The sequence below is a fragment of the Zalophus californianus genome, chromosome 8 (genome assembly GCF_009762305.2).
Source record: "Zalophus californianus isolate mZalCal1 chromosome 8, mZalCal1.pri.v2, whole genome shotgun sequence".
NCBI classification, from domain to species: Eukaryota; Metazoa; Chordata; class Mammalia; order Carnivora; family Otariidae; genus Zalophus; species Zalophus californianus.
In genome coordinates, this window is record NC_045602.1 from 125842567 (window position 1) to 125868240 (window position 25674).

The following is a 25674-nucleotide window of genomic DNA, read 5'->3' on the forward strand; positions in this document are numbered from 1 at the left end:
GAGGGCAGCCCGAGAGATCTTGTTAAAATGAAAACCTGAGCATGTCACTTCCCTGCCTAAAAGTCATCAATGAACCCAGAGTGTTGGTGAGGAGGAGGAGAAGCAGGCACCTTCCTGGGTGGCTCTCGGGAGTGTAATCTGGTACATTTCGGCATTATCTATCCAGATTCCAAATGCATGGGCTCTTTGACCCAGCTTTTCTGCTTCCCGAAAATTATCCTGCAGATATACTCACACAAGCACAAAATGATATATGTATGAGGTTATTCACTGTAGCATTGTTCGTTGTAGCAAAAGATTGGGAACAGCGTAAGTGTCCATCAATAGGGGACTGGTGAAATAAATTTTAGTGTATCCACAACAGCTGTTAAATAAAAGAATGAGGAAGCTCTTTATGTACTGATATACAATAATCTTCAAGATGTATTGTTAAGTGAAAAAGGCAAGCAGTGTGCATAGTGTGTGTTTATAGCTACCATTTGTGTAAAAAAATAAAACAAATACATGTACCTATTTTCTTGTACATGCATAGAATAGCTCTGGAAAGATACCCAAGAAAATTACATTGGTTGCCTTGGGGACCCAGACTGGGTGGCTGGGGGACTGGAAGGGGTAAAGAATTTCCACTAAATATCTGTTTGGATAAATTTTGAACCTTGAAATGTGTTATCTATTTTAAAAAACTTAATATTTTTCAAGTGAATGAGTCTAAGATCTCATAGGAGATATACACCAAGTGGCTACCTTTGGGGCTGCAATTAGGGGATGAGAGTGGGAAGCATCTTTCTCTTTCTTTCTTTCTTTCTTTCTTTCAACATTTCTTCAATGTTTGAATGTTTCCTAAAATGTATTACTTTTGCAAGGAGAAAAAAATGACAAAGATATTATGTGTAAGATAATACAATTACAACTGAGCTCATAACCTGGAATCCTCAATCCCCCACCCCAAAAAATCAAACACAAAAACAAAACCCCAAAACCCAGATCCATCACACACACACACACACACCATTACCCTTAGAATAATCCTTAGAATTACCCTTTACCCCCCCCATTACCCTTAGAATAAAATCCAAGGTCTTAAACCTCGCTTCTACTGTGCCCAGTCGGGCCCCTGCCAACCAGCCCGCATCCCCAGCCTGCCTGCTTCCCCAGTCCTGAGTTACTTACAATTCCCCTCATGCCTCAGGCTGTTCTTTCCCTCCTGGTTTTGCCTGCACCATGCCCTCTGCCTGGAATGCCCGTCTCTGAATCCCAGTCTGGCCAACACCTTCTTATCCTTTGGAGATCAGCTTCTTCCACCTCCCAGAACCTTGCATACTGATTGCCCATGCATATGCCTGTTGCCCTGGCCCCCACCCGGGCTGTGAGCCCCATGACGGCATCTGATAAACATTCTGTGGTGTGAGGTCTCCCTGGCGCCCCGACCCATCGCAGGGACGGGGAGAACACCGCCCTTGGCAGCGGCAGCTACGCCCAGCTGTGCAACCTCAGTGAGGCACTTCACTCCTCTGAGCCTCAGTCTCCTGCTCTGCCCTCCCTGCCACTCTGGCCGAGCTCCTCAGAGACATAATCTGGTTCTAACCTCAGAGAAAGTGAATTGGGGACTGTGTCTGGTGGCGTTGGGGGAGGGAAAAGAAGTCAAGAAGCCATTCTTCCTTATCGGTCTCCATCCCTGTCTTTCCATCAGATCCTTAATAACTGCACTTTGAACAGAGCTTTCACAACTGCTGCAAAGGTGCCCTTCACCAGCTGACCCCTAAGGGCTGCAGACACGCTTGCTTTAGTTAAGCTCCAAAGACAAGAGGGCTGCTTAGTTGGGACCTCCAAAGTCCCTCAGGGCGCCCATGGTGGAGGCATCCTGCCTTTTTGTTTCTCTGCCAGTATTGCAGGGACCCCCACCCCTGCCCCATCCTTTTCTGTTCCTCAGCCCTTCCTTCTTTCTGCCTGGCCGCCCCTTCCTCTCTGCAACCCTGGAACAAGCTAGACACCTCCTGGTCCGGTCCTACCCTCAGCGCTGTCCTGTTAGAAGGCTGCTAGCGGACCTCCCCCGACCCTCTGGCCCCACGCCTCCGTGCCCCTCCCTCGGTCCTGCCCTGGCCCCGCCCCCTCCGGCCTGGCCCCGCCCCTCACCGGTCTTGGGGTCCACCGTGAAGTGATGCTCGCCATCCAGCACGCTGTACACCAGCCGAGCGCTGCTGCCGTACGCGGGGTCATCCGCATCCGAGGCCATCACCTGCATCACCGACGTGCCTGGGCCCGGGGGACCAAGCGAGACAGGGGTCACCTGGGGCCGCTGCGCTTGTCCTCCCCACCCCAGGGAAGCTGGGGGAGGAGATCCAAGCTAAAGATCATGGAAACTAGTCCCCTTACAGTCCCCATCCCCACACCGACTCCCAACCCGCTTCCTGATCTGGGGCCTTCCCGTGGCACAAGCGTGATCATGGAGTCAGATCTGAGTTCAAATCTCCGTTTGGTGGCTCCCAGCTGTAGGACTCTGGCAAGGGAAGGCAGCCTCTCTGAATCTGTTTCCTCTTCAGCAAATGGGGGATAATCCTAGTCCTTGGTTCTTGAGGTTAAGGGAATGCACTTTAAATTCTCAGTGCAGATGGGGCTCAGTCTCAGTGGGTGGTGGCAATGGTCATCTTCACCAGTTAAGTCATCATGGTCAGAGTTAGAGCCAGGACTGGAAACCAGGCACCAGACTCCCAAAGCAGGGGTCTTTCTACCCACCCCAGCCTCTCCTGATTTCTCAAGGGAATTCTGCCTCTCTTCCCTCCCTCTTTCAGCACCCTCCACAGGATGGGAGTTGGGCAGCCCAGAAGGATAACCAAGTTCACTGGGGCTCAGAGGCCAGTGTCTTTTGGATCTGGGGCAGGAGGATGGCAAGATCCAGCTTTCCCTTTGGGAAATAGTTGCCTGTGGGTCCTGGTGCCCTCCTCACCCCTCCCCCTAGGTGCCCAGACAGTCCCCGCCCCAGGCACGCGCGCACACACACACACACACACACACACACACACACACACACACACACTTCTCCACATGCTCTGCACGTAGGCTGCTGGGGAGAGTATAAATTGGATAAAAGTCCATCAAACAGCGGCAATTAAGTTATTGATTTTTGACGCTGCCTCATTAAACTAGGAGCTTCTCTTGGCCTGTCCCAGAGATGGCTCTAATTTGACATCATGTTCAATTTGACGAAATCAGGCTTGGGACGTGAGGCTGGACAGGATGGGGGTGAGGGCAGGGTGGGGGAGGTGTCGGATGGAGAAGCAGGCAAAGCCTTCTGGTCCCTCTGAACCTTTCCAGAAAGGAGGGGGTGAGGTAGAAGACCCAAGAGGGAGTCTTGGGGGCTCAGGATATGACCCAAGGGGATGAGACTCAGACATCACTTCAAGGTGATGCCTTCTTTTGAGTGCCCTGCTGGTGAGGGGAAGGGGCCCAGACCTGCTGAGGTTCTGAGTGGGGCACTCCTGGGGCTGGGTTGGACTCTGGGCCAGGAGGGCGGCATGCTGGGGGGTAAGGCCCATTCACGGCTTGGCTAATGAGTGAGGCTCTGGAAGTGCTACTGCAGCAATTCTGCTAAGCCCAGCCTGCCGCCTGCCTCTCCCGCCTCCAGCCTGGGGCCCTCGATCATTCCAGACAGACACATGTATTTATTTTTCACTCTTTTGCATTTCTCATTTCCCTCTCCATGTCCCCCCTCCCAGCCTGAGCCTCCTAACCCGGCCCTGCAATGCGCCTCTCTTTGGCAGCTCCTGTTCCATGTCAACCATATCGGGGTTGCCCAGAGAAGCTAGGGAAGGGATTTGAGCAAGCCCCCTCCCTCTTGATGCTTGGTGCCCAGGGTCTCCTACTCAGGGCCAAGGACATAACCCCAGGTGCCTCCTATTATACAGATAAAGGAGAAAGGAATAAATGCCTATTGGCACCCACTGCATGTCCAACTTCACCAACCACTTAAATTCATCATCTCTAATCCTCATAGTGTTTCTGAGAGGCAGAGTGGGCCCCTCTAAGTTACATGGGAGGAAACAGGTAGAAAGACTTGACCAAGAGCACTGAGAGAGGAAGTGGTGGAATTTGAACCCAGGACTCTCTGAGGTCAAAGCCCTCCCGGGTGACAGAATCAGCACAGGCAGAGCGGCTCTGGGGATGGTGGCCCAGTGTACTGAATCACAATCAATGATGACTCTGCCACTTACTAGCAGTTTGACCTTGAACATGTCACAAACCCCCTTGTGCCTCAATTTTTCTCATTTGTGAAATGAAGATGATAGTACTACCAAACTCCTGGGATTGTTTTGAGAATTCAAATAGACTTCCATGTTCAGCACCGCGGACAGTGCCTGGCCCATGCTAAGAACTCAATAAATGCAGGTTGTTTTGTCTCGGGAGGCATGACACGCCAGTATACGATAGCACAATCATGCCTCCCTCACAGACATACTGAAAAGGGGGAAGATACATAAAGCATCAGGCTCATGGTGGGTGCTCAATAAATAGTGGCTGTTGTAACTGTTATGAGAGAGGGTCTCCCTGTCACTCCCCTCTGCTTGTTCCCTCCATCCCTTGGGCAAGGCACAATATCGGGCTGAGTGACTCCCCAGGGTAATGGCTGATCTCTGTCTCTCTCTCTCTCTCTCTCTCTCTCCCTGGCTGCATCCCAGGGACTCCTGCGGGGATGATGGAATCATTTCCCCAATCCCAGATTCTTTATTGCAGCCATTACAGTTAATGCCGACATGTGGGGATGGTGAAGGGTCAGTGATTCACCAGTGGCTCCCCAGACTCCAGACCCCCTCCTACATTCTTCGCAAGTCAACAGCTCCCCAGAATGGGCAGATAAAAGGGTGCCGGGCTTGTGGCTGCTACAGGACCTCAGGGTCATCCCCCCTCCATTCAGCAGTTTGTATTTTTATAATGACCATCACATCCACTCCCTCCTTTAGTCCTCAGGCCAATTCTATTATATAGATGCAGTGGTATGCTGGTATCGGCTCTGAGGGCTAGAGGGGTGGGGAGAAATGCCCTGTCTTGTAGTGTTTGTTGATTTCCATGGTGTAGAGACTCTCACCATGGCCCACTTCAAGCTACCAATTGATATCAAGTGGCTCCCAAAACAGAAAATCAAGCTGATATGAACCAACACAGTACAATCCTGCATCATTCCCATTTTACAGACGAGGAAACTGCTATGCACAGTGAAGGGTGAAAATGTGAATTAATAATAATGATGAAACCCATTATTACATATCATTATTCGATGATCATGATAGATTATGTTTACTGAATAACTACTTTGTGCTAGATCCTACGAGAAGCCCTTTATGTATGTTATCTTATGGAATTTATAAAATAAGCTTGAAGTAAGCTCTATTGAGATTTCCACTTTACAGATGAAAAAAGGAGGCTGAGTGAAGTAACGAAGCCCGTTGTGCCTCAGTTTCCTCATTTGTGAAATGAAGGTAATATTACTGCTAAGCTCTCAGGATCACTGTGAGAACTCAAATAGTTTGAGTTCAGAACCGAGAACAGTGCCTGGCCAAGTTGACCTGGCAAGGAAATAGGAGAGGCAGGATTCAAACCCAGGCCAATCTGATGTCAAAACCCACATGTGCCTGGGCTTATAAAGTAGGAGAAGGGGGGTCAATAGGAGTAGAAGGAGACAGGCTAGTAAGAGAGGGAAGAGTCAGAGAAAGGAGGGGAATGGTAAGGAACTGCATTCAGTGTTCTCCCCGCCACAACTGGTTCAAGCTCAGACTTCCAGAAGCACGGCTGCGACTGGCTAGGGTGAGCTGGTCGCTGTCCGTGGTGCTGCCAGCCAGCTCTTCAGCTACGTGGGGTTAAGGGCCTCTACCCAGGCTGGCATAGGAAGCGTTGCCCAAATGATTCTTGGGTAAACAGGATCTCAGAGCAGGGTTCCACGTGGAATGTTATATGTGGAAAAGCTGGTCCTCGGGGAGCACAGAAACCAGTGTTTCTTACCCTGGCTGCACATTAGAATCTCTTAGGAGCTTTAAAATAAAACTGATGCTGAGCCCCACCCCAGACCAATTCAGTAGGACTCTCCTGGGGTGGAGCACAGTCAAGGGTATTTTTAAAAGCTCCCACAGCGATTCTAAAGTGCATCGCAGGCTAAGAACTGACCAAACCCCTGACTGAACTGATGAGGAAACTGAGTCATTGAGCCTCTGCTCAGTGACTTTCCCCAGGTTCTATCATTTGTAAGTGGTAGGGAAAAATTGCAGCCCAGGTGTGTGGAGCCAGTATGTCACCCTCCTGGACTCACTGTGCCGGTACTGAGACCGACACCAGGAAGGAAGAAGCAAGGACAACACGTGCCACCAAGTCAGCAGGGCTCTTCCCAGGCAAAATCGGTACAAGACGTCAGACTCTCCTGCCAGGAGATGAGACTGGGTGGGCTTTGGCAACAGAAAGTCTTGGGTTCAGATCCCACTGCTTCTTCACTCTGTGCCCTTGGTCAAGTCTTTGTCCCTGTTTGACCTCTTTCCTCACCTTTAGTCTAAAGGGGGCCCCTCTGGCTCCCAGGGATGCTCCGAGGACTAGAAAGGATAGATTTACACGGCTGATAAAGCTGGGCATGTAGCAGTGCTCAGGAGTTTATTCCTCTCTTGTCTCTCTGCATGGTCAGAAGGTCTCTGGGGCTGTGCCCTTGGCCTGGAGTAGGAAATGCCTGGGCACCAGTATCAGTAGGGAGGGGTTATGCCCACCCCTCACCTCTGGTTTATCTGGGTGGCTCTGACATGGTTTGTCATGGGGCCAGACTTGGAACCCATGGCCTGGCTCCCAAGCCAGAATTCTTTCCTTTCTTGTCTCTTGTCTTCGCTATCTGCGAGGTCCAACTGCTGCCCAGACCTGGGCTCCAGAGCCCCCAGGAGAAGCCCCCGTTGGCTCAGGGAGGAGGTGGTTCTGTGGGAAGGGCAGTTCCAGGACAGGACTGAAGTCATCCCAGCCCTCTCCTGGGCTCTGCGGCTGTGCGAAAACTGACCTGACCGGGCCTCAGTGCCCCTTCTGCAAAATGGAGATAGGACTTCATCCTCCTGGCCTCCCTGGAGGAGGGAGGCCCTTTAATGAGATGAAAGAGATGAAGCACTTTGCAAAAGAACAGAGTCTTCAAACGAGGTGACCAAGTGTCATTGTTAGGAGGATGTTTGTAATTATTACCATCGTGCCTCTTCCCTACCTCCCTTTGCTGCCCTGCTGGGCCTGGGGAAACCCTCAGCTCACATTTGGCTTCTCAAACATTTATAAAAAATGAGTCCCACCCCCTGCTGCTGCCAGAACTGCGTGGAATGCTTTCTATTAAAAATTAAAAACCACTTGTCGAGTCCCTGGGAACATTCAAATTACACGGGAAGCAAACCCCTTCTCAAACCTCTCCCTCCCAACTCCCGCTTTGATCATCACTTATAATGCTGGCTCACTGGGCTGGCCTCCACAGCTTCCGGCTGCCCAGCCAGGGCAGCCTAATGATATGCAGGAGATGCAGGAACATGGCTGGGGTGGGGAGAGGTGGGAAGGGAGGGGTAGGAGGCAGGCCCAGAGACAAGTGACAGAGAAGGTGGCACTAAGAGATGGGGCTAGAAAGTGGGTCAGAGAAAGGGAGACAAGGGACAGAGGGACAGAGATTCAGAGAGATGGGCAGGGAGAAAGTAGGAAAACAGATACCCAGATACAAGGGAAGAAATTAGGATAGAGACAGAGAGATGAGCATCAGAGAGGCAGAGATACATAGAGACAGGGAGAAAGTGGAACACAGAATGTGACAGAAAGAGGTAGAAATGCAGAGATAAAGTCAGAAAGTAGACTTATATAGAAACAGAGACAGGCAGAGATACATATTAAGCAAGAGGAGAGTGGGAGAGAGTGGGAGGGGGCACAAAGAGAAGAAGCAATTTTGGCTCAATGGGATAAGTGTGCCCTACGCTGCAAACATGCTTCTCCAGTCTCCAGTGACCTCTGGGACACTGTCCCCTCACTTTCTCCTCATAGATCCCAATCATGGACTCACCCATGAATGTGTGTGGGATCTAATCTGTCCCCCTGAGAGAGAGGATTCTCCTACCACCCCAATTTGAGACCCTTACATTCTTCTGTCCTTTCCACATTTAAATGGGACCCTCTAGTAAGTAGTCTGGTCACCTTGTTTGGGATAGCAACATTGTAACTATCTGCAATAGCATCCCTCTGCCTGTTGCAGAAAGCAAACATTTTTTGCTTATAATTCGGTTCCATTCAGTCACCCTACATCTATGGAGCACCCACTGTGTGCTAGACCCTTGTGGGAAGGATGGTGGCTCTCTCACCTTTTTACCCACTGCTATGGGCCTGGCTTAGAGAAGGTGCTTGTGTTTGTTGAATAATTTGTTGATGGAGATGACAAAGAAAGGCATGGATCCAGTCTTCGCTGTCCAGATTCCCTGGGCCACGGGGATGATTCCTGAGGGCCAGGGTCTCTGCTCTTCCTTGCCACCTCTCCCCACCAGAAATCTCTTGTCCTGTTCCCCCCGCCCCCAATCCTGGGTGGTGAGAGCCAGTGCCGTTGCTAAGCAAGGAGATATTGCACATATAGATCTTCCTGGACTTTAATTAAAAACATCTTTAGAAGTTGTCTCTGCAGAGGCTAGCAATTGATTCCTGGCTTGGGCCTGAGGGCTGCTGAGGCACACTCTCTCTGGCTGCAGACAGGACAATCAGAGGCTCCCAGCTGGTTGCTGCCCTCCCCAAATGAGACCCTTGGGGAACACACTGCCTCCTGCCTTCCTCCTTTCCTCCCTGCCCTGTCCCCCGCCAAGCACTGGATTCAGCAATCAGATAGTGTGCTCTTCCAATTTTACCTCCTTCTGTTCATGAGCCTCAGTTTCTCCCGCTATGAAATGGGCATGTTAACACCTGACCCGAGAGCTCCAGGGGATGAAATAAGATCAGGGATGTGAAAGTGCTTTGCAAGCTGTAAAGTCCCTGTGCATGGCTCTCGCCCACACAAGCTGAGGTGAGTGGCTTGGGTTCTGCTTCCGGGTTCTGGGTCAAGCTCTGGAAACTCAGGCAAGTTACTCTAGCTCTTTTACATTTATTTCCTCGTTGGTTAAATGAGGACAGTAATACCTGCCCTGCTTATTCCCCAGGATTGTTGAGAATAAAGGGAAATAGCTCTGTGAAAGCAGTGTTGGCTGACAGTTATTATTTAGTAAATGTCCCAAGAAGTGCAGACTCGACTACAAAACAACCCTTTTCCGCCTACTAAAGATGCTGCTCACAGAAGAACTGGAACACATGGGAGCCCCACTCTGGCAGAGCCCCTGCCCATTTCCACAACCCATTGAGCCCCAATCCCATGGTCCAACAATGCCAATCCTATGCCAAACAAACCATCCCATTCTCTTGCCTTTGCTCGCAGCAAACATCACTAATCGATTGCATCATTTTCTCCTGAGCTTGAATGGGGATCCTCAGACTCCTTCTCAACACAACCCTACGGTCACTACCAATTGACCAGAGTTGGCCCTAGAGGTGAAACTGATCTGCCACCATTTTGAGGTCAGGGGAGGGTCTTGCTCATCTTTGCAACCCCCACATACCTAGCAAAGTGCCATGTACACAGTAGGCACCAATACATGTTTATTGAATTGGAAGCAACTGCTCATTTTTCTATCCCCTTGGGGCTATATATAAAGTAGGTGCTAATAAATGTTTGCTAAGTTAGGTGACTCATCTTTGCAACCCCTACAGAGCCAAGTACACTGGAGGCCTTGTACATAATGGGTGCTAATAAACATTTGTGGATTTAATTCAATTACTTATCTTTACATCCCCTGCAGTGCCCGGAATAAAGTAGTGGCTAATAGATGTGTGTTGGACTGAACTTCTCATTTCTGTATCCTCAACAGTGCCAAGCATATCGTCTTATACATAGTTGGCATTAATAAGTAGGTAGAGTTGAACTGGGCATGAAAGCCCTGTGAAATCTTGCTGTCTGCTGGTCAGGTTGTGATACTGGTGGGAAGGGGTCTGTTGCCCCCAACATTAAGAGATTTTCTAGTCTAACTCTTTTGTCTCAAAACTCACTCTCTTGTTGGTTTCATCTAGCCTTCACCTTTAAGTTCCTTCTCTCTGCTGACGACTTTCAAAATTGTGTCTCTGACTGTTCGTGCTCCTGACCTCCAGACAGAGACCCAACTCTCCCCTTGACGACTCCACTTGGATTTCTAGTAGACATCTCAATCTTGACATGCTCAAGAGTCTTAATTTTGCACGGTAATCTTGCTCTTCCTGGAGCATTCCCCATCTCGGCAGCTCCATCCATCCAGTTGCTCAGGCCACACAGGTCAACATCATCCTTGCCTTCTCTCTCTCACTCCCCATATCCAGTCCCTCACAAGTTCAGTTGGCTCTACCTTCAACATACATCCAGAATCCCATACCTTCTCACCTCCTACACTGGTCTGCGTCAGCATTACCTTTGCCAGCATGATCGCAGCTGCCTCCTCACTGATCTCCCTACTTCCAACCTTGTCACTTATAGTCCATTTTCAACACGGTGGCCAACAAGTCAGCCTTTAAAAGTATAAGTTGGATCACATCACTCATTGACTCTGTATCTCACTCAGAGTACAACAGAAATCCTTTCAATGGTTACCATGTCCTACATGATCCAGTTTCCAGTATCTCTTTCGATCTCAGTGGACACTCCCCACCTCACTTACTCCTCTCTTCACCCACACTGACCCCTTGCTATTCCTCAAACATGACAAACACACTATGCCTCAGAACCTTTGCACTTGCTGTTCCCTCTGCCTGTACATTCTTCCTCCAGCTTAGTGATTCTCCAAGTGTGGTCCCTGAGCCAACAACAGCAGCATCACCATGGAATTTATTAAAAATGCAAACATTTCTAATAGCCAGACCTGCTGAATCAGAAACCCTGGGGGGAAAGGGCATCAATCTGTATTTTAGCAAGCCCTCCAAGTAATGTGGATGCACAATCAAGTATGAGAACCACTGTTTCACATAGCTCCTTGGTTCCTTCAGATCTTTGTTCAAATGTCCTCTTTTGTAAACAAAGGCCCTCCCTGACTCCTCTATCTAAAATAGCACTCCCCCAGTATAATGCCAATTTCCCTTGGTTTCACAGCACTTACACCACAGGGCCTATAACATATTGGCTTGTGTATTTCTTTCCTGTCTGTCTCTCTGCGCTGCACATAGGCTTCCTAAGAATCCCCAATGCCTGGAACAGTGCCTGACACAGAGTAGACAGTAAATATCTGTTGCATGAATGAACCCCTTCAATGCTTCAAAGGGAACTTGGTGCCTAGAGAGAGGCAGGGACTCATCCAAGGTTGTGTAGGGAGCCAGGCCTCCCGACTATCAGCTGCAGGACCTGCTTCGCTGCATTAGGCTCAGCTTGGTTGGCGTGCCCCTCCTCAGAAGCGTGGCTCATCGGAGGCCCCCGGCACACTTCCCTTCCTTTTTAAGCTGTGAGTGGTTTAATTTGCGAGCACTGCTGCCTTTCATGTCCCAAGCTGTGTCCCTGCTCCCTCTGATCTCCAAAGCTGCCCAGACCCTGGTGCCGCCTGTCGGCCCCACCCTCCTCAGCCCAGATCAGGAGGCTCAGTCATTGTGACTGATTTTCAAAGCTGCCTGGAGTCTCTGCAAGTACCCCGGTGTCAGATTTGCTTCCTCTTCAAAAAGTTGCTTAAATGAAATAAACTAATTTAATTTCTGCTTCCTCCCTCCCCCTTCCTGGGTTCCTTGGCTTGTCCGAGTTGAATCCAATGCCTCTTTCCTGAGCTGAATGTCAGAGTCAGTAGGCTGGGAGAGGGAGGTGAGGCAGGGCAGGAGCTCCTCAGGCTGACTGATACTCATGAACCTGGGGGCTGGCTCTGCCTCCTACAATCTGGGTGACCTTGAATGTATCCTTGCCCTTCTCTTGGCCTCAGTTCCCCCAAGTGTGATGCAAGGACTCTTGCCACTCCAACAGTCTAGGAGCCAAGCCTTGACTTGCTCAGTCACTGACTTGCTATGTGACGGTGGGCACATTTTCTCCCCTCTGAGCCTCAGTGTTCCCATCTGTTCAATGGGGATGCCACCATCAGTCCCACCACCTCTCAGAGTTGAAGTGGGAGTGAAGTGATGGACGAACACCTGGCGGGTACCTCCCTCTGGAGTCCCCTGTCCCCACCTTTTCTCCAAACTGTAGTAGAGGGAGCTTTCTAAAATGCACCTCAGGACCTTTGCACTTGGTTGGCTCCCTTGCTTAAGCCTTTCCCAGATTCCATGCTTCCCTCAAGTCCTTTGGGTATGGCTCTTGCTTCCTTCTCCAGCCTCACCTCGTGTCACCTTTCTGGCCTTTTCCATGTGGAAAAGGTCCATTTGGGAGGAAGAGACACAGGGCCAGGGTTTGAATCAGTGAGTAGGGGCTGATGGACGGGGGGACGTCAGGGGCTTGAGCTGCCCCTGACTTGCTGTGTGACCTTGGACACATCACCGCCTCTCTGAGTCTCAGTTTCCCCCATTTGCAAAACTGATTTCTAAGTAATCACTAGGCTCTGAAAGTCCGTGGGTCTTTGCTACTGACAACTTCCAATGATGTCTCCACTGAACCTGTATATTGAAGTGCCTTTTGCAAGATCTCCACTTGGCTGTCTAATAAGTATTTCCAACTTAGCACAACTGAAACGAAACTCCTGATTTCCCTCCATCCCCAGATCTGCTGTTCCTCCCATCTCAGCAAATGGAAATCCCATCTACTTAATTGTCCAGGTCAACACCTCGGTAGCCAACCCTGAATCGTCTTTCTCTCACACCCCACATTCCCATCCATTAGCAAATGCTTTCAGCTCTACTTTTAAAATATATCCCAAAGTCGACCTCTTCTCGCTACCCTTCCTGGCCCCACCTTGTTCCAAGCCACCATCATTTCCCACCTAGGTAATTACAATATACTCCTCTGCTTCTGTCCTTGCCCCATACCTCAACCCCACCACCATCTGATCTTCACAGAACAGCATGGGATCCTGTTAAAACTAAGTCGGACCATGTCACTTTTCTGAACAAGCCTCTTCGCTGACTGTCCAGCTTGCTCAGCATAAAAAGCAAAGCCCTGACCATGCTCCCCAGGGCTGCACAATCTGATCGCCTCTCCACTTCTCCTTGGAGCCTTTGCAGGTACTGTTCCCTCTGCCTGGAATGCTCTTCCCCCAGGGCCCACCATTCACTTTCTTCAGGTCTCCACTTCAATGTCACCTCCTCAGAGAAGCCTTCCCAGCCCAACGATTTGCTTGTTTACTCGCTTACTGCCTGTCTTCCTCAGCCAGAAAGTACCCTTCTGGGGAGGGAGGCTTGTCTGTCTCTTCAATGCCACGTTCTCAGTGCCCAGCACATAGTAGGTCTTCCTACACACTTGTCAAATGAATAAACGGATACACTCAAATAGACACATAGCATGTCATATGCATGCACAGGCCTTAAAGTGCCGTTTGACTAGCCGTGTACATGCACACGCATGTGTGAACGCATATGCGCACCAGGCAGCCGTGTGCACCTGTGCGTGTGTGTGCACCAGCCTGCACCCACATCCCTGCCCTCACTGTTCCCTGTCCTCCCACTGTCCTTCTGTGCCCACCCGTATCTCTGGTCCACTTCCTCCTCTCCATCGCTGGCTGCCGGCTCTCTACCCACCAATATGCCAGATTTAGTCCAATCTGGGGACGCGGGGGCTGACTGTACCCTCTCCCACGAGCTCAGACACCCCCTGTCTCTGACATGCACTAGTTGGACTGGAAGGCCCAGAGAGGGGCAGCCCTGAGCCCTTGACCAGGTGCCTGGGCTAACCCCGTGTGGAAGAAGATGGCTGTGCCCCTTGGCCATGACTCCGGCTTCTCCCAGGAGCCCCGGGCTAAGTGGGCCCCACCGTGGGAGCGGGCATATTCATCCAACCTTTCGCTTCAGTGTCCCGCTGCTATGTTGCGGTGAGCTTCAGAGTATGGCCTCGCCTGAGGTCTTCTTGCACGTGGGGGTTCTGGTGTGTGGGCTCCTGGTTTACCTGTACCACGGCGCATCCCCAGTGCCCCTGCACACTAGCGGCCGTACCCAGCTACATGCAGCTGACCTGCGTCTGGGGCTCAGCTGTCTCTGTGAAGCTGTGTTCCCAGGGGGCTGGGCCTTGGGGTGCTGGGGTCCCCCCGGGGCAGGGAATGAAGCTGCCTGGATGCTGTTGCCTCTGTGACTGCTCATCCCTGTTGTGGCTACACTCTGGTGAAGCCTGGCCCCGGGCAGGTCACGTCTGTTGGTGGCTTTGGGCTGTGGCTACGTAGGTGGCCGTGTCTGTCCATAAGCTCCATCTGTGTGCGGGGCTGTTTCCCGAGGGGCGTCGTATGAGGCTCTGTTGGGTGTGAGGCCATGTCTGGTTGTGTGCTTGGGCCTCGTTCCAGCTGTGATCCACTCTGGTTCTTTCCAGGTGTAGGCGTGCCCGTGTTCAGTTGTGCCTGCGCCTGTGTGGGGCTGGGCCTGTGGGGATGACCATGTCCAAGGGTGTTGCTATGGCCACCGGAGGTCCATGTCCACGTGGGGATGGTGTCCATGTATGTGTCTGAGGTCATGTGTGCAGCCGTGACTGTGTCATCACTATGCCTGAGCCCGTGTGGGCACCTGGGCTCATGCCTGTACCCCCTGCCTGGGGCAGCCCCTCCTGTCTCTCTGGCCTCTCCCCAGATTATCAGCCAGTCCCCACTGCAGGCTCTCACTCAGGACCCGGCGGCTCCCCTCACCCCAGCCCGCCGCCCACCTGTGGGTGAGAGTTCGGCCACACTTCCAATGTAGGGGCCATGCAGGAAACGGGGCTCGCTGTCGTTGATGTCCTGCACCTTGATGATGAACTCCGATTCGGGCTCTAGCAGGCGGTTGGTGGCACGATCCCGAGCCTGAGCCCGCAGTGTGTAGAAAGTTTTCTGCTCCCGGTCCAGGCGCTCCATGGCATGGATGTCTCCCGTCAGCTCATCGATCAGGAAGATGGTCCCGGCACCCTCACCTGAGATGGTGTACTTGATGGCCCCGTCACCCTCGTCGGAGTCCGAGTGGATCTGGGGAGGCAGGGAGGAAAGTCAGTGGGTCCGGGGCAGGGCCTTGGAGTTTGCATTTCTATCAAGCTTCCAAATGGCTGTCTCTGACCCTACTCTGAATTATGGGTCCAACCCCAGCCCCCAGACTCTGAGCTTGGTGGGGACAGGGAGTGAAGGGAGCAGGGAGGAAAGGCACATTGAAGGAGCACCCGCTCCATGCCAGGCGCTGTGCTAAGCCATTCACGGACTTATCTACAGTTGAAAGTCTACAGAGGGCACTAGCACCTGCCTGGCACACGGGACACGTGCAATCTACCAGCCAGCCCAGCAGGGGCATTGCCACAGAGGCATACCGCAGCAGGACCCTGGCCAGGCCAGGCAGGACCCTCCGGCTGCTGGATCACGGAGAGAGGTCGGAGGAACTGAGGGAACTGGGGTGAGGGAGAGGAGAAAGACGATTTACCACGGCAGGAGGGGAAGCCTTTTCACTATCTTAACAACTGGCACAATGACACTGGTATGTACTAGTTGAAAATCAGCCCTGCCTGAGACATAGTAAGTGTCCAATAAATGGTAGCTATTGTTACTATTATGTTATTTACTAAATGTTAGCTATATATAACTGGGATTTTATCCAGCCACCAACAGGCTCCAAATCCCCGGCTGTTTTCACTGAACTGAGATCTCTTAGGTGAGAAAGCAGTAGCAAGACTGTTCTCCCAAACAGAAACATCTAGGTCCTGATCCTCTGATGCCCAAATTTCTGAGGCGGCTCTAAGCAGAGGGAAAAGCGTCCAATGAAGCTGGTGACCTTGGGTGGGTCCCTGCTCCGCTCTAAGCTTCCGTAGAGATGGAGTGTGAGTGACAGAATCCCTAAGGCCCCTTTAGGCCAGGATGCCACATACCCCAGCCCACTCAGCAGGACAACAGGTGCCAATGAAGTCGTCACGAAGGGGGATGAAAGCCCACCCACCCCTTGCCACGCAGGAGGAGGCTGGGTATAAATTCTGCTGGTGGAACTCTGTGTCTGAAAGGTGGATTATAGAAGTGCCATTTGGAAGATTGAATGGCCCATAAACATTTTCATATTTCATTAGCCGATTAATGGGCATCTCTCTCTTTTTGGCGAGTCTGCTGATTCTCAGCAGAAATTGCGGGGAGTAAATGGAGGCGTCTGGTGGAACCTTCCCGGGTCCCCGTCCTGTTATAGATTGCCCCAATTAATGCCCGTTCTGGGCTCCACTGAGAAGACTTCTTCCTGTCCAGTTACTGTTAATAGATTTCTCATAAGTGGCTGGATTGTAAAAACCTCATAACTCAGTTTAATGCCCCTAATAAAATTATCTCAGGACGTCAGCCCTGAATCATTGGCAATGCTGCGGATGAGGAGACCTGTCTCTCCTGTTTGCTGTTTATGCTTTCCCTCCACCTTGGCCCAGGGGACGTGGGGAGAGGAGAGGGTGAACTTGCTCCCTCTTCCAGTGCCTCCACCCACTTTCCAATCAGACCTGGCGTCTGCTTACACGGTCAGCAAACACCGCCAAGCCATGGTGGGATAGACACCACGTGGGGGGACGCTTAACAGTGATAATCTTATCAGTTTTCATCTCTGCCCTATGAAACATTATTCTTCCCATTTCTCAGATGAGAAAATGGAAATGCAGAGAGGGGAGGTCACCTGCTGCGTCACACAGCTGAGTTCGGGAAGCCAATCTCCTGATCCCATCACTCACTAATGTTGTGATCATGGGCTTGTTCATTTTTCCTCTCTGTTTTCCCACCTGAGAAATCAGATCAAGCCCTCCCCGGCACAGGTATGGTGAGGATTCAATGAGAGCATGTTTGTAATGGCCTGAACACTCGGTAAGCCATTGTTGCCTTCCCTTTCTGTCCCCCTGGGTCTCTATCACGTCCCTGCAGACCTTACATGTGAACTCAGACCCGGGACTGGGATCACTCGCGAGTGAGGAGCGGGGAGGAGGGAGTGGAAGACAGCGGTGATGTCACCAATGTTCTTCTTCCGTGAAGGATGACATAGTGCTCATGCGGTGGCCCAGTGGCCACTCTCTGGGGACTGCAGAGTCAGACAGAGTTGAACGCCAGGGTGGGGGTGTGGGGGGTGGAGTGGGGATGGAGGTGGGGGCGGGATCTAAGAGCTGCAAGCTGGGGGGCTGGGCGGAGCGGGGGCTGCCTGCCCTGCCCGCGTGGGTCCTGGCTCTGGAATGAAGAGGGGTTGCCTGTGTTTCTACCCCTAGAAGGACATTTCCCAAGACACTCAGCAGTGAGTAGGGGCTGGAGGCCAGCGCTCTTGTTTATGGAGCGCCTACCACGTGCCAGGTGTGTTGTGGGCCTCTGCGGAAATCTAATTGAATGTCGGAGCACACGTGGATGTATCGCCCTTTTCCAGGTGAGGACACTGAGCTAGGCCTACGTCTGTTTGACTCCAAAGTGCAATTTGTCCCTCTGCAGCCTCTGCAGTCTGTCAGTCTGGCTGGGGGAGAGGCTTGGACACACCTTTTGCCTTGTGCCGGCCAGTCCCAGGCGGCCTCTTCTACCTGGGCCTCTACTTCATCATTTGGAAAAGGACTGCAAATCACAAATCAGGAGAGACGATGGGCTTCGGGATCAGGAACAGCTGGGTGCCAGCTTAGGCTTTCCACTGGCCTGTGCCATGGCCCTGAGCCAGAGGCTACCCTTCTCTGAGCCTCAGTCTTCTCATTTGTAAAGGATACAATATGGCTCCCACGCCTTCTGACGATTCATAAGATAAAGTGTGGAAGCTCCTGGCAGGAAGTAGGTGCTCAGTGCAGATCACTGCCCTCTCCTTTTCCCACCCTGGGCTCAGGAGGGTCTGAAGGCCACCCACTTCATCCCCCATCTCCTGACACAAGACCGTAGGCTGAAATCCTGACCCATTGGAGAGACAAGGGCATTGTCTAGTACCTTCTTGTCTTTTAAACTGGGCTTGTCTCCTCCTTCAGGCAGTCCTCTTAGGTACTCCCCCACCCCCATGTCCTGTGGTTGAAGAGCCTTCGTCCTGCCCCACGCACACTCCCTTCTGCTCCACACTCCCCTGTAACACCTCAGTGTTGCACATCTGTCTCCCCAGCTGTCCTGGGCCTCAGGGGGTGTACTAACTTTGATTCATGCCTGTCTGAACTCCCCATGCCTGGCACACATAGGTGTCCTGAGTAGGCCTGCAGAGAAAATACGGGGGAAGTGAGAAAGAGTGTGTGTGTGTGAGAGTATATACATGTGCAAGTGTGAGATGTGAGCTCCTTGAGGACCAAGCATATGGCTGTTTGTTTCCTTCTACCCAGCACCCAGCACAAGGCATGGCACCAAACATATCAAATAAATGAAGAATGAAATATACAACAGTCATTAAAATTCCCCACCTGCCTTCTGGGATTTCTGGAGGATCCAGTCACTGTTAAATCCCAGGTACACATGAGCTAGACTAGAGAGAAGAGTCACTAGACACTCTTCTAGACCCTTTACTGCAACCTCATTGATGTCCCATTAGGAATTTGCGAATCAGAGGTTATTCCCTCCCTGCTGCACAGGTTGGCAAGCTGAGGATCAGAGAGGGCCTACATCTTCTCTAAAGTCACACAGCCATCCAGGGACAATCCTGAAGCCTGATTCCACATCCTGGGTTCTATCCATTGCCATCAAGTGTGGACAGCCCCAGAAGAGATTACCCCTCCTCAGGTCCCAGCCCTGTATCATAAACAACGTGAAAAACACAAGAGTGATGGCTTCTCATCCCGGGGGGAACTGAAAAATGGGATTTACGAGGCCATTAATTACTTCCTCCTAATTAAATCAAAATTAAATGCGAGCAGGGGTACGTTTTCCTTATTAAAGACAATTAAACGGACAGCGCAGCTACGCAAATAAAACGAGTCCAGGATTTAAACGGAAAGCAAATCAAATAAAAAGCTTCCCCCGGAATGAGGGGTCTGTTCACGCCTGTGCTTCTTGTAAACCAGGAGTTCATCAATTTTCTTTAAATATTAGCAACTTAATTAAATCTGCTCTCCTCCCCACTTTAATCCTGCTGTATATCTAAAATAGATCTCACGGCCCACAGGAGTTGGTCATAAGTGCTGACCCCATAATTCCATCCTTTTAAAAAAATTTTAAAATCCTACAAAATCCACATCCAGCTGAAGCCTTGGGGGAAATTACAGTTCAGAAAAGGGATTAGTCAAAGTACCCAGATTGTATGGAAATCTGGGAGGTTGCTTTGAGGGTGGGGGTTGGGGGCAGGTGAGGGGAAGAGGCGGGCCAGGCTGCCCAGGGAGCAGGACCAGGGAGGGAGCCTCGGGTCCTGAGGTTGAGGCGACAACCAGGGGCCGCAGCGGTTCCTGCGGGTGCCGACAGGAGCCTGGCGGTGAGTGATGGAGAAGGCGCTTGTAAAATAGGTTACCGTTGGGCGCCCGGGGTTCACTCGGCGGATGGTGCTGTTGCTAAGCTACCTTTGGAATTCAACAAGGACGGATGCTCCAAGCGGCTCCCTGGGGCGGGGGACCGGGAAGCAGTGAATTCACTGAAACCGTGAAGTCCTCTCTCCCCCAAAGAGCGAGAGAGCGTGGTATGAGAGAGAGAGAGAGAGAGAGAGAGAGTGTGTATGCATGCATGCATGTGTGCACATACAATCGCCTGCACAAAGGTGGGGCTCGGTTGGCAAGGGGACGGGTGGTTTTTAAAAGTCCAAGCTCATATTCCTCATATTGCTATTGAATATTGAGTGAGGTGTGGGCTAAGTGACCACCTCCCTCTCCCCTGCCCCCCACCACTTGGGGGTGAGAAACCAGGACATGGGTTCCTGAGAAGGCTTTCAGGGTTTGGGCAGGGGTTGGGAGTGTCTGTGTAGCTGGGATGATCAAGCTGGTGGGAATACCAGACGAGACCTATAATGATAAAAGCTAACACCCAGCACACACCAGGTGCCAGGCGCTTGCTCTTCCAGGCTCTTGACATATGCTAACTCAGTGATTCCTCACCGCAACCCTTGGAGGTGGGGGTAGTAACGGCCTCACTCAACAGATAAGGAACCTGAGGTTCAGAGAGGTTAAGTAATGTGCCCAAGATCAGAGAGATAATAAGGGGCAGAGCTGGGATTTGAGCCCCGGGAAGCCTGGCTCCAGCTGTCCCCTTGAACCACATACTACATACCACAACACAAGAAGTGTGCTCTGGGCAAATGTTTGCAAAGAGATGGAAACTTCTCTTTCTTCCCCGCACAGAGGTGGGCTCTGGGAATAAGAGAGGGGGTTCTGGGTGAAGATGATGGCAGGAGGAATAACATGGTCGTGTCAGCTGTCAGGATGTTAGGAGAGGTTGCCCCAAGGAGAAGAAATACCGGGTACAATGCTTGGCTCATGGTCAAGGGCAGTCACACTGCACTGGGCCCCAAGCTGGTGTCCAGAAATCTGGTCTCTAGGGTTGGCTCTGTCACCGTGTTGCTGAGTGACCTTGGTCTGATGTTCTCTGCCTCCGGCCTCAGTTTCCCGGCCTTATAATGAAGGGATTTTCTAAGGCCACAGACTCTGGTTCCTGGAGACAGGGGTGGGATTCCCCCATGCTGTTGAGATGCTAATGGCTAGCAGGATGCAGTACAAGGTGCTGGATCAGCAGTGGGTTCTCTCAAGGTTTCAGGACTTGGGTGGCTGGGGAGGCCTTGGAGCCCCAGCTGCTGGGCAGACAACAGAGCTCAGGTAACTGACAGCACCAAGCTGACATTTAGGCAGATGTGTGAGTCCTTCCCTGCCTCTCTGGGGGTTTCCTGGACCCAAGTCCACCTCCCAAGCCCGGATGTCTCAGAGAGGATGGGAGAATCAGGCCAGGACTGGCCTCCGACACACGCAGGTTCAACTCCTGGTCAAGTCGCTCGCCCCCTCTAGGACTTTGCCCTCTCTCAGTCCCTGGTTTCCTCGATACAAAAGGGAACGATGATTTCTACCTTGCCGTTTAAGGATTAAGTGCTTCATAGGAGAATAATGAGAAAACAACGATGAACAACCAACTAGGCTGCAGGCTGAACACCGTATCTGCTGTTTACCTCCTTAATCCTTTCAGCAACCCTAAGAAGAGGGCTCTCTTAGCCTCCCTATTACAGACGAAGAGACAAGTTCAGGGAGGTGATGTAACTTGTTCAAGGTAATACGGTTTGTGGGTTAGCAGAGGCAGGACTGAAGTTCAGGTGCTTCTGGCCCTCAAGCCTGCATTCTTAGTCACCTCACCATCAGCTACAGCCTAGCTGGAACTGGTCCCTCCTTTCCCAACCCCTCACCCCATCCTGCCAGCCCCACCATCTCACTACCCTGGCTGGGAGTCAGGAGCCCTAGGCTCTAGCACTAGTTTGCCAGGTGACCTTGAGCAAGGACATGGATAGAGGGGAAATTAGCCAAGGACCAGGGATTACTATGTCTAGACCAGAGAAAATCTAGATTTCCTGCAAGACAAACGGGGAGATTTACATCAAGGCCTTCCTCCCCTCCCTGATTCCTGAGCCTCTGACCTGAGCAGGTTGATCAGCCTCCCAATTCTCGGACCCATTAAGCACATGGGAAATTCCAGGGTTGGTCCCCTCCCCCGACTCTGCTGACCAAAACTTCCCAGAAAGCTGACTGGCAGAAACCAGAGAACTGTGCCCTACCAGCACCCTCTGCCTCAATACTTCAACTGCTGACAAGTCTCTGACTAAGCCAGGCTCCCTCAGACCTCCAAGTCTTTGCACAGGCTATGTATGCCTTCTTTCTCATCAGCCCGATGAACTCCTACTCATACATCAAAACCCTGCTCAGGTGTGTTCTCCTCCCCAAGCCAGCCAACAGATACCATTTACTGAATGCATACTCACTGCTAGGTGCTGACCTGTGAAGCTTTTCATGTACCAGAGCATCTCTGATACTCTGGGGGGGGCCCCAAATGGCAGAGGCTGGATCTTACTTGCCTCTGCCTCTCCAGCATCACACCCATGAGGGGCTAGGAATTGAATGGCTGAACAAAAGTCCTTCCCAGCTTCATATACCCCTAAGGCACAGATCCTTAGCCACATTAACCAGCATTTACTCAGTTTGAGAAAGTAGCTTTCATTCATTCATTCATTCATTCATTCAATATGAACAGTTTATGAACAACGTGTGTACTAGGTGCTGGATATAACAGTGAGCAAAACAAACATGGTCTGATAGGAAATATATACATTAATTGCATAATCAAACAAATACATGCATAATTAAGTGTTGTGAAGGAAAGCTGTGGGGACGTTGGAGGGCACGTGACAGAGACAAATGGCCATATTCAGGGGGATCTGTCTAAGCCTGGTGCGGTCAGGCCAGCTTCTCAGGACATGTGGCATTTGAGTGGAGACCTGAGTGTCAGTATAAAGTAAACAGCAGAAGGAGCAGGACTGACCTGTTCAGGGGGAGGAAATAACCCAGGCTAAGGGAAGGGGTGGTGGCAGGAGCAGGGCACTGTGAGAACCATCAGAAGAGCCCTGGGCCTGAAACTCAAGAGGAATGTGGCAGGTGGTAAGGCTACAGGGGAGCCAGATCTTTGTAGGCAACCCAGTGAAATTTGGACTTGACCTCAAGCGCATGGGAAGCTATTGAAGAATTTTAAGCAGAGTGGGGACAGTATGTGTGTGACACGATCAGATTTGCAAACTTGTTTCTACATTCTAGATGCATCCAGCTAAAAGATGGCCTGGGTTTACCTACTAGCTCTCTCTGCTCTGAGATGCACAGGGGAGGGGGACTGGAGGAGGCCGTGGGGCAGGGGCGGCCCACGGAGCGCGCCACCCTGCTGTCTGCGCCCGGCCAAGCGCGGGCTGGGGAGGAGGCACCAGGGACCGGGACTTGGGGAGTGGGGGGGGGGCGGGTCCCTAGCGTCTCCAGGTGGGTGTCTCCGGGGTCCTGGGCGCGGGGCAGCGGGTGCGGGGGCCCACTTTACCTTGCCCACGTACAGGGGCTCGGTGCCCGTGTACTCCTCCACCACGAAGAACTGGTTCCACACCCAGCCGCGCTTCACGCGGCCCGCGCCCGGCGCGCCGTCCTGCCGAGCCCCGGGCGCCGCCGGCGCGGGGGTGCCCGCCGCCCACAGACGTCCCGGCAGCGGCGGCGGCGGCGGCAGCAGCAGCAGCAACAGCAGCAGCGCGGGCGATAGAGCGACTCCCGCCCGGAGCCCCTGACCGTCGGGCCGCGGCCTCATGCTTGGCCTGCGCCGGGCCGGGGCCCAGGAGCCTGGACGGGAGGCACCGGGGCGTCGCCGCTCGGTGGCACGACGGATTGGCGCGGCATCACATGGTTGGCCTCAGCGCGGCCGCCGGGGCGCCGCCCCCCACCCCCCGCCCCCCCCCCGACGGGGCACCCGGACAGGCCCGCGGCCCTGCGCGCCGCCCAGCGGCGGGGGCGCCCGGCTGCAGGGGGAGGGGGCGCGGCCGCACCCGGGGCATGGACGGCCCCCTGGGGGTCCCCGCCCGCGCCCCCCTCGCTGCCGCCGCGGCCGGATCACCAGGCGGCGCCTCCGCGGCTCCCGAGGCCGGTGTGCGCCATGGTCCCCGCGCGGAGGGGTGCTGGTTGGGGCTCGGCGGATCCCTGGAGGGCCAGGGGCCGTCCCGACCCGGGCCCGGAGCCTGCGGGAGAAACAAGAGAACATAAGAGGAGGAGCCTTGTGGGGGCAGGGCAGGTTGAGTCGACCTCTCCTCAGTTTTTAGGTACCAATTAAACAACTGCTGTGACCCCTAGTGGTCCCTGCCTTCTTGCCCCCCCTGCCCCCACCCCCCACCCCCCACCCCCGTCTAGTAGTTCTGCCCCTTCTCTCCCCCACCCCCATCCCCCCAGTCCTGGATCCTTTCTTTCTTTTCTTTTCTTTTTTAATTTAATTTATTTATTTGAGAGCGAGCATGAGATAGAGAGAGAGAGAGCAAGTGGGGGGAGGGTCAGAGGGAGAAGCAGACTCCTTGCTGAGCAGGGAGCCCAATGCGGGACTCGATCCCGGGACTCCAGGATCATGACCTGAGCCGAAGGCAGTCGCTTAACCAACTGAGCAACCCAGGTGCCCCTGGATCCTTTCTTTCAACTCCCACCACACACCTGTCCTCTCCCAACCTCCCCCAACTTTCTCACAGCCCCTCGCCCAGCTCCTTCTGCATGGTTCTTCACCAGACCCCATGCCCACAGGAGCTGGGACCTTACCAGCTGCTTTCCCTGACCCTGGCTGACAATCTATCCAGCCCAGCCCACCCCCTGGAAATCCCCCACCCCAGAGAGGGAGGAGGCCATTCTAAAAGGGGTCTTCAAGGGCTCCCAGGACCCAGGCCTCCTGGGTGCACAGAGTCCAGCACCCAGCCGGCCACCCACATTCCCGCCTTCTCAAAGCAGGTAAGAGGTCATTCCACCCAAAACAGGAGCCCAGGGAAGGCCCTCTGATCTCATGCTAGATCCTGCACAGTCCCCTGCAGGAGTGGGGCACCTGAGTCCCAGGGGGCCTTGCTTGGAGGTGCCCTGAGTGACTTTGGGCAGGGCCACAACCCCTCTGAGCTTGCCATGGTGTCTCCACATTCCCTCAGAAAACCTTCCTTTTGCAGCTTCTGAGAGACACTCCTCCCTGCTCCTGGACCAGCACTGCCATCCCCAGATCAATCCATCTTTCTTTCCCTCACCTCCATCAAATCCTGCTTTCAGCAAGAAAGGATCTGAGGGACTAACTCCTACTCAAGCCATAATGATGAATAATGGCTTAATGTGGGTGTTTACAGGGGACAGCAATGCTGCTTTAATGGAGGAATTTCAGGCACTGACAAGAGTGAGTGGAGGTGAGGGGCTCAATCCCCACTCTTCTCCCCAAGCCCAGTTCAGCTCAGTTCAACAACTCAATTCCACTGAGCATCAGCTCGGCCAGGTTTGGGCTGGATGCTAGGACAGAGATAAATAAGCTCCCAGTTTAGTGGGGTGAGCAACATAAATGCCAGGTGGCGTGTGAGCGGGGCTCTAAGAAGGACTCAGGGAAGGGAGTGGGCACTGGTGTCTGGAAGGAGAAGGTGGGTGGGAGGGAATCCTGGCTGTTTCTTGGAGGAGGGGGCTTCTGGGTGGATGGGAAGAAAGGGATGAGCGTTGTGGCAGAGGAGTGTGCAGGGAGCCTAGGGGGCGTTTGGCTGGTTGGGGAAGTTCGGTGGGAAGCATGGGGTGTATGGCTGGGCAGAGGATGGGCCAGGTCCTCCTGTGGAACAAGGAGGTGGCCGGAATCTTCAGGGCCGAAGAAATGTAGACCACCTCCTGTGACCCAGCACCCACAGCGGGTGGCTCTCATGCCTTTAACTAACTTGTGTGAGTCATAGCAACTGTGGAGGCTGGTGTTTTATACCCATTCTGCAGATGCTTGATTCCCCAGTGTTCTTTCCCCACATGTGCAAAGGAACTTCCTTACAGAAGGGGTTCAGGGTAGGGAGTCATCTGTTGGCAGGGGGGACAGTGAGGAGGTTAAAGCTGCATTTCTGGGCAGTGAACAGGAGAAAACCTCACAGTCCCTAGGGAAGAGAGGAGGGAGGAGTCCCAAACATGGGACCGTGCTGTTC

The 25674-nt window shown here is 52.7% G+C and overlaps 1 protein-coding gene across 1 annotated transcript in view; it reads right to left on the reverse strand.

The window, feature by feature from the left end:
- Positions 1 to 23372, reverse strand: part of CDH22 (cadherin 22) — a 67471-nt gene extending 44099 nt beyond the window's left edge. The window contains exons 1-3 of the mRNA XM_027623933.2: positions 23052 to 23372; positions 14813 to 15107; positions 2134 to 2253 (exon numbers count right to left, since the gene is read on the reverse strand). Of these exons, the coding sequence (XP_027479734.2) occupies positions 2134 to 2253; positions 14813 to 15107; positions 23052 to 23309 (673 nt within the window). The 5' untranslated portion in view covers positions 23310 to 23372. The remainder of the gene's footprint in view (positions 1 to 2133; positions 2254 to 14812; positions 15108 to 23051) is intronic.
- Positions 23373 to 25674: the final 2302 nt, after the last annotated feature.